Below are 15,364 nucleotides of genomic sequence, written 5' to 3'. Positions count from 1 at the left end.
GACCGATTGAAACTATCATCCAAAAAACAAACTTTCCAATTGGGGCTGACCATTGAAAACCATGCTTTAACTTTGAACTCCACTTATGACACATTTCACTCAAAAATCACACAAAAAATATCTCAAACTAGCTGGATCACTCAAGAATCTGCTTCTTATTATGATATAATTAACTTGCAAAAATCTAAATCGTAATTTTACTCCTATTAAATCCACTGTGCTCTTATTACTAACCTGTCTAGAACTTCTAAAATGATGATGACAGAAAACAGACCGAATCCCTGTGGGTTCGATAAAATTTCAGCTTATTCGAACTCACCAGTCGCTGCTGCTCCAGAAGTTGATCTGCCTCTTCCTTCTCCTTTTTGTACAAGATTTCCATCTCAGTGAGCCTATACAAATAAGTGCAATATATTCTCAGCAATACACTCAGCGAATAATTCATGATATACTCTGCAATCCACATATGAAACCACACAACTGCTTAATGCTATTAGGAATAAATTTTTAATAGAGCCAATATGATGGATTATATACCTTTTCTCCATTTCGTGCTTCATGTCAATGCCCTGTTTCTCCAGGAGCTCTCTCTGAGCAAAGGTCCAATCTACCGGCTCCACAGGGGTTTCAGCTGATGGCGTTTTCTCCCGTTCAGCTCGGGCCTGCTCTGGGTGGTTGAACCGGAACACGTGGTTCTTTCCCATAATGATGCGGTTGCCTAAAAGAAGGTAACACACGTGTGTGATGTGGAAAATTAAGGAAGGCATGAAGCTAGCCAAGTCCTTTTTGCTGGGTTTTTTGGGGGGTTGTCATGTAATTGTAAGAATTACAATTTATGAACTGTGATGTCCAAACAGGATATATGAAGAAAACCCCACTATATGAATTATTTGAGATATTACTAATATGTAGAGGTTATTTACAACTTTATACACATATGAGAAATGTACCTGAGCGAAGCTGGATTGCATCCTCTACACGCTTGCCGTTGACGTAGGTTTCTGATCCTTCGCAGGGCACCAGCATGACAATAACTTCAGCAAAAAAATGTTTTTAAAACAATCGTCAGTCAACCATTCTGAGAAGCTCATCATCATTCATGTTTCAATGGTAAAAGACAAATAACTCATCCATTGTACGTCGTGATTAATGATAAGTAAGGCCTTATGTTTCCATTTGGAGACAAAGAAAAAAAATGTTTAGTCTATATTTATGCACACAATGTATTTAGGGACTATTGGCATACATTAGACAAGAAAAATTACATACTTTCTTGCTCGCAACTCTGCTTATTTGAAAATAATACAGAAATTCAATACATATCAATACAAACACCAAAACAATCACAAGAAAGCAAACTCCTCATATTATGTCTCACCATCTCCATTTGCATTCCTTTCGCTACGGAAGATGCAGTGCTCTTCCTTGATATGAGCACCACTTAAAACAATGTCCTGTCTTCTTTCAGCATCGGCCTGACCCACCCTGAAACAACCACAGAGGCCATTTTGAGAGACTGCTGGCTGCTCTCTCACTGTATTGTCAGCCATCTCCACAAAAAGTCAGTAGCAGAAGTTAACTGGAACCGTTAAACCATTACATCTGAGAAGGACAGCACTGAAGCACTATAGGTTCTTTCATCAGTTAATGTCCCCCTAGGGTACACATGTAACACAATACTCAACAGGAATGGTCTATAGAGGGGACCAAGAGGACAAAGAGGAGAGGAATGTAACTTTAGATGGTAAAAACTGTTGACGTCAGTGACAGATTTTAAGCCTCTGACTTTGAGAGTTCTACTTGCTTGACATTGAAAGGGCAAACATAAATTACATATTCCCTGCTTGGAAGAAGAAGAAGAAAATAATTGTTTTTCCACATCCTCTGCAGAAGTGACATCACTCAGGTTTTGGTTACCTTGTAATTCCGTCTTTGATGTAGTAGAGCAGACACTCTGACATTAGAGGATCCTCATTCAGGTTAACCAAGTGTGGAGTCTATGGATAGAAATAAGAGGAAGACAATTTACCACAATTTTTAATATCAAACACTGCTGCTCCCCTGTCAGTGATAGGAAATAATAGTGCACAAACGTGGACAGAAATGATCACATCAACACAGTTCTGAGACCTCCTAAATCTGATACATCAGAGAACAACTACAAACCCTCCTAGCAGCTACTCCTCCAAACCACCAACCTTTTTAGGGGAAAACACCCCATTAAAGTCTGCATAGAGATCACAAGGCTTCTCATCGAAATGCTAACCCATGGAGCGACAGTGAATGAGAGGAGAGACAAATGTTAATGGAAGACAAATGGATGAGAACAAAAGAAAAACAAACATTTAGCAGAAGACAAGCAGGGAGTTAAGGGAGTTAAAAGATGCCTAAAATAAGGATGAATTTCACAGGGAGTTTTCTGGAACAAACACTGACAGTGACAGCTGGCACTAAAGAGTCAAGTTAACAAAACATTTTCTGTGTCACAATTGTGACTTTACTGTCAAGCACATACAAGCATGTCTATCAGTGATTATGTTGCTGACACAGTGCTTCTACTTGCTGGAGAGGTAAGGAGAGGGGAATGTACCACTGCCAGTAATTGAATAAGCTTCATGACCGCATTAATACCTCTTTCAAACCAATGAACAGGGTCAGACCGGGGTTATTTCACCAATGTTCAACCCTTTCAATGCGGGTTAATCCCTGGTCATGACAATTCAGGTAAGACTTGGGTCACAACTCAGGAGAGATTCCCAACAATTAACTCACAGGCTAGAAAATGGACAGGGGCGGACTACATGTCACATATTCTTTAAAGCTTTGAGTTTGTTTGTTATCTGTTTTAGTGATCGATGTTGATATCTCTGATTCAACAGTGTTGTTATATCTGCAGATACAATGTTGTCCCTCACTGTCCCGGCTGTCTACTTCCTCCTCTTACTTAACCATATGTTGAGGGTCTCCCGCACTGATGATGAACGCTCATGTATATCTTTGGATTTAGTTTTTGCTTCATCTTGTTTTTTTCTTTTTAATTTCTGTAATCTTTAACATATTTTTCATTTGTTTTTTATTGCGTTTAAATTCTATATTGTGCATTTTAATTCTGTTCTAAACATGTGCAGCACTTTGGTCAAAGTATGTTGTGTTTAAATCTGCTATATAAATAAAACTGACCTGACTTCAAAATCTTTGCCAGACCTTTTGAATGTTGAATCAGTCGATATTTACCACTAATGTATTTAAATAAAAACTTTCTGCAGCAATCGCATCTTTACAGGCAACAGCAACCTGCGTGTCACCACTGTAAGCCTCCATTTTCAACAAATGCGACTCATTTTTGCTGCCCTGGTTGTTAGCAACTTGGTGGTGCCAGTAGCATTGAAATCAATCCTTGTTCGACTCTTTCAAACACAAAATCAACAAGGATATAACCCTGTTTGGAACCTGGTTTTGAAAAGGTATGAGAGCTCTTGACAACTAAAAGTAAAGGTTTAAATGTTCTACTTAGAGCAAAGTATTATATTCAAAGCAAACCTACATTTAAGTGATCTAACCTTCAAGGTAGCTTAAATATAAAATCCCTTGTCAAATCTTTGTACAACCCCATCATGTTAAAGCTAATCCTATATGTTAGACTGTCAGTCTACCACAGAGGGGAAAAGGGAACTGCATTGGTTCCACACAGTAGATAAAAAGTAGTACAAGCACAGAAAGAGAAGATCTGATCTCATTTGATATATATATTACTACTAAAGGTGTAACTAAACTATCAGTTATGAGGCTACTTCTAGTGCAGGAAAAGGGCTCTGCTGCTTTTTCAATTAAACACACCTTCTTGGCAGCAAAACAATCAAACTGCTCCTCAAACAGCCTTTCATGGCTAAGCTGAGTACGTGAAGGAAGCAAATAAGAAAGAGTGGAAAGACAGACAAAACGACAAATTGATCCGTGAGAAAAAGCAGTGACAGAACAGGGAGGCTTCTCATGGAAAAAAAGATAACATGGAAAACTGAAGTGAGGAAATGATGGAGGAAGGGTGTTCATGACCGCCCATGGGAAATTTTATACTATTGATTGATTGATTGTCGGATGTACAGACAGACGGATAGCTAGATAGACCCTTCATTAATCCTGCAAGAGGTTATTTTTTTTCGCTACTGCAGCATGTACAGGTAGAGGTTAAAAGCAATAAAAAAATAACAGAATAAAAATAGATTTAGTAAAAATATTAAATATAAATTTTTTTAATGCACATTATATACAAATAAAATTGAATAATATTAAATTAAACAACAGTGCAACAAATTAAACAAACAACAGTGCAACAGTGTTAATGATGTCAGAATATATATAGTACTCCACGATGAGTTTGTGTCTCATCTGACCCCGTCCAGCCTGTCCTACCTTTTTAGGAGAGAATACGCCCAAAGTGCCTCCATCTTCACGGATTGCCACACCCATCTCTGCAAGCAAGGCCTCCCTGTAATGGAGGCAAAACATTTGTAGACTCAGAAATACCAGTTTATATTGAACGAGGTCTTCACACAGCTTGTTACATGTACTCTCTGCAACATAATGTAACTGTGTACATTTATTTTCCACCAAAGACCTATTTAGTTTATGGAGTGGAATAGGATGAGCAAGTGATTTGTGGTTGGACAACAGGCAGAGAATGGCACCAGCAAATCTCAGTGGAATGACAGTAACATGGTTGATGTCTGTAGCCACAGATGAGTGGATAGAGGGGGGAGAAGGGTATGAAAGGGGTGTTTGTGGAGCAGAGTGTGACGACAAAGACAAAACTGGTACAGAAGAAAGTAGACAGATAAGTGAGGAAAGTGAGACAGACAGCACAGAGGGGTGAAAAGACAGAGACAGAGCTAGGAGAAGTTGTCTAATGGCCGGATTATAGTCTCTAAGGACTAGTTCTTAAGATGTGCCATCCGTACATGTTGGAAAATCAAAAGTGTTAATAGTTATTTCATTGTTAAAGATTAACAATAAAAAAAAATAATATATGATTAATAATAAGGGATAAGAATTCACATTTTCAGGCATTCTCTCCAGGGAGACATAGGCAGTGATGCATTTAGCTGTTAATATGAAAAGTGCCACAAGTAGCTGAGTCACAAATGAAATCAAAAAAGAGCTTGAATGAGAAGCACGCTGGCTGCCACGTCCACGCAGCTGGCCAGTCACGGTGTGAAGTGGGTGTCGGTTCGTCTGGTTTGGAAAGTTACAGATAATGGGTGACACAGACACCCCCTGTCTGACGTCAGAGAGGTGTGGGCAGAGCTTTCCAATGCTATTATACTTGCAGTTTGAACAGACCATGAACATCATTTAAGACTGACAGGATATAATGAGGAAGGGGTGGATGTACACGTAGGACAAACATCTCCCACATACAGATGGAAATGAACAGCACCGACCTCTCCATGCGGATTGCTTCAGTCTTCCGCAGTTTCTCCTCCCAGGTTTCATTGAGTTCAGCAATAATCTTTTCTGATTCCTGAACACAAAAGACAAAGTGAGACGAAAGAACAACCAGTGTAATGCAATAGATGTCAGCAGTGTATTGGAGATGATATGTTTAGTTCATTAACAACAGACCCACCCGGTCTGGATTTATTAGATTTATTTTGCCATGTCTTAGTCAAGTTCAAACACTTTTCCTTCATGAGAAACGTTTGTGTCAGAGTTCAAATCTCAATAAAGAGCGACAGCATACTGTGGGATAACATACTACCATATGATTATACAACAACTTTGATAATGTTGCTTGAAAACCTAATAAGCATACAACACATCTTCTTTATGTTTTAAAAGTAGTGAGTACTAGATATTGATATATTCTGAGAAATGTGTTCCTGTACTAAAACAGTATATTCATTTAGATTCAAGATTGTAATGAACTATGAAGGTAACTTTGGCTGTAATGTTTGTTTCTGGATCACTGAAATAGTTGGAACACCATTAGGATGTGAATAATAGGTGCCTCACTATCAGAGCTCAAAGCCAATAAGACTGGATCTATTTTGGTCCAGTTTCCTCCGTGTTTGCGTTGGTGCTTGACGTCATTGGATGACAGACAGACTGGGCACCATGGTTGCCATGGAAACTGCAGCTTCTCATGGCTGGTTTTTACAATCCTGTGTGCTACCTTATCTACAGAGTGAGAGAATCTACTGCTCGTGGTAGAGACGTAAAGCTCAGAGGCTACATGATGACTGATACGCAAAACGGGCTTTATTAAAGGCTGTGTTCTGGCTCAAATTAAACACCAGCGATCTTGATATTAAACAAATTTAACACCACCTGCACTATTGAGGCTTCTGTTTCAAGTTGGTGTTAATTTCTTGACTTATGACCAACCGGTTCACAGATATTTCAGCATTTTAAAAAGACGCATCTGCTACACTTACATATCTAATTACTATAACCATTTTATTTTCTTATTTTGTTTAAATTAAATGATGTGACATTAGTTAATATATTCTGATTAGAACAATAATCATATGCTTATATCATTTTTGTAATGTCCCACAACAAGCACAAACAACATCCCCTCCTCTGCTACACACTTGTAGTAAATACACATCTGTCACAGCAGAGTATGAAAAGACTATTTTGGATACAGATGAAAGGTCCACAAAGCAAATTAAATGATCTAATTACATAACATATCATTAACTTGTTTAAAAAAAAAAAAGAACAAAAAAAGTCTTCATTAATGCATGTTTCCATAGTGTTTGAGGATTTTCTTTTTTTTTGACTATTCAGACATTGAGGTTTGCAGATATAATGAATTTTTTTTTATTTCAGCTAACGCCTTTAATTACAAGCCTGTTGGCCAAAATGGCAGTACACATGTCTGGGTTTCGCTCTACTGGATGCATGGCATGGATGGCAAAACGATCTCTGGTGAGTGAAAAAATACTTTAAGTTAGAGATTAAAGGGAGGCAGAGTTGAGGGGTTTTCTTTTTTTTTTGAAGAGTGGGCAGAAAGCTGTGGGACTCTTTTAACTAGTGACGTATGTGTGATATAAATACTGCTGCATCCTACACTAAATACTTTACCTTGAGTCTCTCAATGGCCTCCTCTCCTCCAGGTGTGGACATGATGCGCTCCTGGATGCTGGTGACTGACTGCAGGCCCCCCTGGCTGCACAGTGCACCAGAGGATGGAGAGGCTGTCAGGGAACCAATAGGGGCTGTGGAGAAATGGCCAGGGCGTTGGTTCTCTGAGGCTATCAAGTATCTATGCTTATTGTTCTGAATGTCTTTGAGGTCTGAGCCAACAACAGGAGAGAGAGAAAGAGAGAGAGAGAAAGAGAACAACACAGAAAGAGGTGGGGTAGGCCCGGGATAGGATAGAGGGAATAAACCACATAAAATGGAGGAACCAAATATCGAATAAGAAGAGAGAGAGAGGAGAGAGGAGAGAGAAGGACATGGGGAAAGAGAAAGGACAAAAGGGGACCAATGTAAGACACACGTTGTACGTCAAAGGGTTAAGACAAACACCCAGCATGATGGTCAGCTACAGAGAGCAGCAGTTTTCACTCCAGGTAGTTGTCACCAATCAGATTACTAGAAGTCTTATACTTCCAGCTGAAATGAATTTGATTTCAACTGGTGTTACCTCTGAGCTCTCCTTTTCTAGTGTGTACAGATTTAGGAAATGGGGAGATGTCTCTATGTTGATTTTGTCTTGAAGTCTAAAGCCCAGTTTAAACCAAAGATTTGCGACAAGACCAATTTTTTTTTAGATTGTTGCAGGTAAAAGTTGCAGCAATGTGAATTGGATCATCTCATATCGACTCAAGCCGGATGATGCTGCCTGCGACTAAGCTTGTCAAATCTCAAGTGGGGAGTTTTAGTAGCGAGATGGGTTTACAGTAGTTAGTGCGTTTTCTTATTAGAAGAGACACCAACTTGTCCAATAATTCAGACATAAGACAAAAAAAAACTGACAAAAGAGGGGAGATCTCCTGTTGCAAGTTCAGGGCATGAAATTTGCAAAAGCCCCCTCAACCTTCTAGTTTTTTATGTTTTTCATCGTTTCATCACTATTAAAAATGCAACTGTTGCAGGAGACTTACTATCACCCTCCTCATACATTTTTTTAAGACATTTAAAACTATATCCAGATCTGAAAAAGCCTGAAAAGGTGTCAATGGAGATGTTTCACCGTCTCGTCTTGTTGCTTTGGTATAAACTGGCAGGTTTCAGAATAATGCAGACTGGGGTAGTTGTCTTTGGTCTTAACTGGGCCTAACGTAAATGAGAATAGACTGTGTGAAAACTGCCGTCAGTGAATAAACTACAGGATGGGAGGGAGATGGAGACTGCAAGAAGGTCCAGCGGGAGGAGAGACAACTCGTGCTGCCAAAGTTCAGCCTGCAGTCGAGTACATTGAGTCACTGCAAACGCACACGCACACGCACACACGTGCACTCACATCTGCCATAACAAAGCCATGGCAGCTTCACTCAAAGGTTTAGGCAACTTATGTCAATATAATGTCCGAGAGGATCTCTGAGGTAACACACACTGTGTTCTCCAAGTTCTGAACTAAAACAAACTAAGAGAAGTAAAGAGTTAAATAATTTGGGAGGTACTGACTTTTTGAAAATATGGTCTTTTATTAATCCAGAAAAATAAGTAATTACTAACTTAACTTGAACATAGTGCAGGAGCTAATTGTATGCTTTTACCCTGCACAATAGTAAATAAGATGGATTTCTAGTGTTAGTCAGACACACTTCACTTGCCAAGATCATTTTCACAGAATATTAGTGCAAAAGGGCAAGAGGGAAGATGTGTTAGGGATGTTTAAAAATACAGCAAAGGGCACACTAGCAAACTAACTATTCAATACAAACTATTAAAGCACACAAAGTTTTTCAACTCTGTATAAATACACCTCTGCTGCGGCTAGTAAAAAATTTAAAGTTATGCACCTTTCCGTCTGTAGCTCTGAGCCTCAGTTTGAGAACTCAGGAGTGGCATTCTAAAGGTTTGAGCACTGTCACCTGTGGTGGGTGATTAGTGAAAGAAAACACAATAAAAAGCAGAAAGGACCACTGGCAAGAAAAGAAGTTTCAGAAAGTGAGTCATAGAAAGTGAGACATGGTTATAGTTTGGGTGGGGGGGAGGCCTGACACGCTACTCTAGAACATATGTTTCTAAAAGCGACTTTCTACAACTAACTTCTGACACAGGTGGATCTGAGTCTGCAAATAGCTGCCTCACCCCCATCATTCTGAAAAATAACATAAACAAGCGCAAAGCATGCTGACCTATTGGCATGCTAACCCTCGCCATATCAGCACACCTGCGGAAGCCTTGCGTTTTTCTCTCTCTATTAAGCTTTTGCTTTTTTCTATTTTAAAGCAATTACATGCAAAGCTGGTGGCAGATTTAATATCCAGGTAATGGGGGTAAAAGCAATGTTAGCTTATTATATTTAGGGCAAATAGTGAAATACAATGCATGACTACCACACATATACACACATTTGATTCCACTTCCTGGGCAATCATCCCCCATAGGATCGACTGAGAGGAAGCAGGAAAAGATGAGAAGGGTCAGAGGTCAGCACCGGTAGAATGGGAGGAAAAGGTTACAGAAATTTCTTAAGAGAACTGGATGACAAGAATGAGAAGAAAAGTCATGGAATGCCTTGGTCAGTGCCATGTCATTAGGCATGATCTAAGCAGGTAAGTAGGCAGGTTATTAATCACTTCAGCTATTAGAACTAATTAATAGGTATATTATGTCTCTAAGTGACACTGCTATGAGCCATTACGCTTGTGTACAGCAAATGAAGTATGATATATTAATGTAGTTTTAAACTACCATTTGTGTTGTCAGTCACAATCAGCCTCATTTGACGATTACATTTAAAAAAAAAAATACTTGATAAATACCTTTTTACAATATACAACCTTAAATATTCTGTAAATTTAGTGATCTATTGTAACCAGCAGTACAAAATACACTTTATATTCCATAAGGAGGCATAATAAACCAATATACATATGTTGTTGCTGTTTCAGTCTATTTAGTTTAGGCACGTGTACAAGCACAGCAATGGAAACAAAGTTAGATGGCTGAAAGTAATGAGACAGTAATGAGGATAGAAGATGTTGGCAGCTTGTGGTTGGCCCATGACAGAGAAGGTAGATGCCGCGTGGCTGCAGATATTCGCCAGCTGTGACGGTATTAAACTTACTGTCCAGGATGTCTCCCAGGCCCTGGGCACGGAGCAGCTCCTTCAGCCGAGCCACTTCATCCTTCAGGTCGCGCACCAACTTGTTGTTGGGATCCTCATTGATGATAGCATTGCATTTAATGTTCTTAGCGCGGTCAGCATAGCTAAAAAATAATAATCATTTGGAAGGGCTTTAAAATCTAAATATACTGCAATGTAAACAGTTAAGTGTAATTATTCTGTATTCTGGGCAGAGGTCTTACCGGAGCGTACTTAGGGTTTCATCATAGTTGATATCTGCAGGACTGAGAGCAGCGACCATAGCTGTCCTGGAGTTTCCACCTGATAACAAAAGATCAGTAAAGATGTCCATGATGAGACCAAGTGGGTGAAAGGACATTTTTCTAACACACTGTGTTGAAGATTATGAAGAAGATTATTATCAGATTTATTAAAAAAAAAAATAATAATCCACTGCAATACACTGTAAAAATACTCAGCAAACAAGAAAAGAACAGTAATCATTTTACTAGTATAAGACTACAGTTTCATTATACTGAACTACTGTGTACTACATGTGCCAACCAATACTGAAAATATACTGCAAACCTCTCCTCCATACATGCCTGAACCAAGGGGATGAGTGTGCATGTCTACTTAGACTGAAATACAGTCTGCTGACAGTGTTCTTCTTAAATAGGCAGAGAGTAATATACACTAGCGCCGGTCAATATTTTTTTACGCCTACTTTGTATTCAATTGTGAAAATGGATCTATTTCTCTTTCTGTACAGATATTTCACGAAACAGCTAAAAATTATGCCGTATTCCACCAGTAAAGTACGTTCATGTGATAATAATGTTCATACCGAGGTTCTCCCTCAGCAGCCATGTCAGAACTGAGTCTCTGTATGGGATGAAGTCAGACTTCTTCTTCTTCTTGCTCTGCAGTAAACAAAAGATCAAGACATCAGAAGAAAACAAATAACTGAAATAAGGCTTCGTGTTTTAACACTTAGAATTATGGATGGCAGTAAAGACTGTAAAATATTATGATGTAACATGACAAGAACCACAGGTGTAATGGACAAATGATCCAGTAAAATAAGTAGAGGCCTGATTTAATGTGATTTTTGCTCCTGTGCAAGGGTTGTGGGTTTAATTGCACCTAAAAGTTCAGCACTTGGGTGATAAAAATGGTAGCTGCAGCACCTTCAACACTGCACATGGCAAAAAGGGGTCAAATCTGTCTAATGGGATGAATCAGAGGTTAGCGGTTGAGGTTTTACCTTGCTGGTACAGTTATCCTGTGTAAGCAAGCATTTACAAGGGCAAGAGGAGAGAAAGCAGAAGGACAGACATTACAGCATGCCAGGCTAAAAACACGAATTCCTTGAGAGGGCTCGTTCAAGTTATAGAGGGTAAGAGAAATGCTGGAATGGAGAAGGAAAAGAACAACAGAAACAGTATGAAACATAAAACACTCACCACTTCAGCCAAAGCAGAGATAACTTTTCCTAATGTGGTGAGAGATTTGTTGATGTTTGCTCCCTCCTGCAACCACAGACAAAAAAAAATATATATATATATATATATTATTACACAGCCATCACGGTGATATTGGCTAATTGTTTGTTAATGCAGTTGCAGAGTGTTTGTGAAGGTGGGGGTCTTACCTTTAGCCTGGTGCCTTTAGCTCCAGTGGAATCTGCTCGTTCACTTCCTGCCAAGTCTACCAGACTAATTTTACTGACCTGAGGAGGAGATGGAGTAAATGCATTAGATGTATCAAAGTTATGAATAATATACATTTGAATTAGGGCTAGGTAAAAAAAATTGATTCACATAAGAATTGCAGTTCTTAAAACTGTGTGGCAAGTCACAAATGCAAAACGTTTATTTTTGTTACGATATGGAAATTTCATGAAAAAGGCAGAACTCCACTGTACGGCAAGCACATACTTAAATGATTTAATAGTTCATCCTTAAAAACTGCAAGGGTTTGGGCACATTTTGGATTAATTGCCTAATAGGTATTAAGTATTCTCCACATACTCTGCACCCCATTACAGACCAATGTTAGCACAATGGAGCATCAAACTCCAGCACACTGCAGCACTTAAGCAACACTGGTGGGGTGAAAAAAAAAATAGCCTGTAAGGTGCAGTCAAATCATTTCAAAGGATCTGTGCCTGTATTTTGGATAATGATGGCTTTCCCTGGTACTAGCGCTGCAGCTGAAGACTGTTCTCTACTTTAGGAGACATACCGTAAGCAACAACTCAGCACACATAGCAATTTATGTGTGCTTAACCTGGAGATGTTGGTCAGTAAATTCCACTTTCATTTCACACTTTCAAGCTAATGCAATTACCTTATGTACTTTACTTTAGAAAACAACGTAAGTAATAAATCTGCATAGTCTCATGAGGGTCATGGTTAGACACTGACCCTAAACAAGTTAGTTTCAATGTCACTTAAATTTAATTTGCAGCTCAAGATGCAAAGCACAGGAGTCAGTGACCTGACACACAGATCACTGGAGTAAGAGCCAAATATATAGTGCCCCTCATTCATTTTTCTGAATCAGGATGTGAGATAAGATCAAAACAATACTGAAACAACAACAGCTTTAAGCACATAATACAAAATTCAAGATGTTTTCAAAAATGTTCAAATAGTTATAATCCTACCATCATAAATGTCTGAAAAGAAGTGTAAAACATTCGAAACATTTGGGCATTCCTGTCAAGTGAGATGCAGCGCGGCAGTAAAATCTGATAGAGTGGCTAAATACAATAGGCATTGTGTTTCAGACACAGTGGTCTCTGTGCCTCCAGAGCTAGAGGAAATGCTAAAAGTCAAATCTAAAATAGCTCCTTTTCTTTGTCTTTCCCCAATGACCACTGTCTTAGAGGACCATAGGACACATCTTTACTAAGATGAAATAAACTGAAAAACAGTAAAAAAAAATAAAAATAAACTCCTACCAACATGGGATCAGATCCTTAATAAATGAGAATGTTTCACCATCTAATTTAGGAATCACTGCGTCAGCTCTGACCTTTTCTGTGGAGAGGTCTGTCTCGCTGTCGTGTTTCTTCTGTGTGAAGACGATGGTGAAAACAGCATGGGACCTGCTGCTGGTCTCGTTCATGTTGGTGGCAGCAACGGTTCTGTAGGTTAGCACAAATGGAACGGTTAGGAAACACAACACGATATGGATGTAAAACATTTTCTGAGCAACTTAATAATTTTTCCTATTAAATTATTCGGAATGGTTAATCCTGAATTCATTTTCTTGACTATAACTGGAGCTATCATCAGTGGGTTTTACACCTATTAGAGTGAATTGAGTCTCAGGGATTACTTTGTGCAGCGGAGGTGGATAATACTATGAGGACACCAAATACAAATACACAAAGCACGCTCGGAGGGATAGTCACAGGGGAGATACGGGCTTTACACGCCATGTTCTCCAAATAAGCCTTCTGAGTCAGCACAGAAAGATTAAGGTAGGGTTCACTCCTCCCCACAGTAACTCTTGTGACACACACACACACACACACACACACACACACACACACACACACACACACACACATACAGTAAAACATACACAAACATACATTACAGGCCCTAAAGCTTATATACATAATTAATTGAGAAATATCTGGAATGAATTTGAGAGGTTATTTCTATGAAGATTCTCAGTCATACACATCAAGCTTGACTTGTTTTTATTCGAACTTAGGGATGGAACATAAGGAAGGTTCGGATATCCTGAGTATATCTATTCATACTTCGATAAACACTGATGATTAAGCCATAAGAATATCCTGATTCAAAATTAATTCTCATCTTTTATCAGCCTGAATGACTGAGAATATGAATATGGGGTCATCATATCATCACAGCTGTCACCACCACCATCGCTCGCCCCCTCCTCGCCGTGATCTCAGCATGATCCCAGGCCTCGCCTCGCCTCACCTGGCCTTGTTGCCTGCATCCATTAGGTCAGCGATGTCTGTGTAGGAGGTGACAGCTAACTTGGACAGGTCCTCCACGTAGGGACCGAGCAGCGGGTGTTCTCGCACTCGCAGGTTCCCTTTGTTCTTGGGATTGAGCAAATCTCGCACCCGCTCACAGTAGATCTCCATGTAACTGACCTAGAAACAATTTCAAAAGTAGCAGCCATGTAATTCAGTAATGTGAGGTTGAATATATATATAAATAATACAATGCACCGACATACTTTGCTCGTAAAGTAGAGTACTTAACATTCTCACAATATATTCAGGTTTTTAGTGCAGATCCACAACAAAATCAGTGTGGGTTTTAAAGATGGAGAAAAAGTGGGAGTATAATTTAACAAAATAATCTGAAGCAATGTGCAGGAAAAACCCAGCACCTTTGAAGTTTAGCCAATACGTGATTGATGTCTGACCATTACCAGACCCAATATTAGGGGAAGGCTCACAATGGCTCATTAGAGACCAGCCAACACAGGAGTCAGAGGCAGGGGTTAAACAATGGGGATTACAGATGCCGAAGCAGTCCGAGACTCACCTCTACTGAGTAGGAGAGCTGCTCTTTGTTGTTGTCCTCATTGATTTTCTCAAATAGATCTTCACAGAGCTGGGAGGCCGAGGAAAAAATACATTTTAGTGCAAATTAACCGCACGTGGAGAGGTAAAAGGGAATCATAGAAGTGGAATAAACAGAAAACAAACCAAAAATTATTTATTTATTTAAATAGTTTAGCAGTAAACCATTACACCATGAAATGAGGTTTAAGTCATTTGTGCAGCAAATCTCAGTTTTTTTTTGTCATTCTTCAGGGGAATAAATATAATTCTCCCAGGGCCTTAGTGGTCTAGGTACCAGGTTAACTCTGAATCCTGAGTTTTAATCTTTTCCATCTCCATTTCCCTTTTTCTATCCCAGGTTTCCTAAATCAGGTGGTGGCTACAAGGGCATGAAAGGAAGGAATCAAAACAACTGAACTGAGATAAATAATGCAAAGGATATTAAGCAGGCAAAAATTTGCAGAGCCATGGAGCTCTTTCATTACTACAAAGGCAATAAAAGAATTCTCTTAAGTCAAGTTACAGTCTCAACATTTCAGAGGTGGATCGAT

General features: G+C 39.2%; 1 protein-coding gene across 11 annotated transcripts in view; it reads right to left on the bottom strand.

The window, feature by feature from the left end:
• kif1b (kinesin family member 1B) overlaps positions 1 to 15,364 on the bottom strand; it is a 60,560-nt gene that overhangs the window by 26,616 nt on the left and 18,580 nt on the right. For 3 of the 11 annotated variants that reach the window (XM_069689001.1, XM_069689002.1, XM_069689003.1), the window contains exons 5-22: positions 14,794 to 14,862; positions 14,215 to 14,393; positions 13,289 to 13,400; positions 11,901 to 11,978; positions 11,713 to 11,778; positions 11,514 to 11,531; positions 11,094 to 11,169; positions 10,489 to 10,567; positions 10,247 to 10,389; positions 9,528 to 9,569; positions 7,087 to 7,298; positions 5,439 to 5,518; positions 4,411 to 4,486; positions 1,918 to 1,997; positions 1,379 to 1,485; positions 951 to 1,034; positions 538 to 718; positions 320 to 392 (exon numbers count right to left, since the gene is read on the bottom strand). In XM_069689001.1, the coding sequence (XP_069545102.1) occupies positions 320 to 392; positions 538 to 718; positions 951 to 1,034; positions 1,379 to 1,485; positions 1,918 to 1,997; positions 4,411 to 4,486; positions 5,439 to 5,518; positions 7,087 to 7,298; positions 9,528 to 9,569; positions 10,247 to 10,389; positions 10,489 to 10,567; positions 11,094 to 11,169; positions 11,514 to 11,531; positions 11,713 to 11,778; positions 11,901 to 11,978; positions 13,289 to 13,400; positions 14,215 to 14,393; positions 14,794 to 14,862 (1,755 nt within the window). Of the gene's footprint in view, positions 1 to 319; positions 393 to 537; positions 719 to 950; positions 1,035 to 1,378; positions 1,486 to 1,917; positions 1,998 to 4,410; positions 4,487 to 5,438; positions 5,519 to 7,086; positions 7,299 to 8,972; positions 9,045 to 9,527; positions 9,570 to 10,246; positions 10,390 to 10,488; positions 10,568 to 11,093; positions 11,170 to 11,513; positions 11,532 to 11,712; positions 11,779 to 11,900; positions 11,979 to 13,288; positions 13,401 to 14,214; positions 14,394 to 14,793; positions 14,863 to 15,364 lie in introns of all 11 variants that reach the window. The other 8 variants (XM_069689005.1, XM_069689007.1, XM_069689011.1 and 5 more) reach the window with 6 other exon arrangements.

The sequence above is a fragment of the Brachyistius frenatus genome, unplaced genomic scaffold, assembly GCF_029030835.1.
Source record: "Brachyistius frenatus isolate BFR_SWC_R1_liver_20210118 unplaced genomic scaffold, ASM2903083v1 Contig_6, whole genome shotgun sequence".
Classification (NCBI taxonomy): domain Eukaryota; kingdom Metazoa; phylum Chordata; class Actinopteri; family Embiotocidae; genus Brachyistius; species Brachyistius frenatus.
Note: the sequence above shows the minus strand (reverse complement) of the source record. Positions and strands in the feature narration are given on the sequence as shown.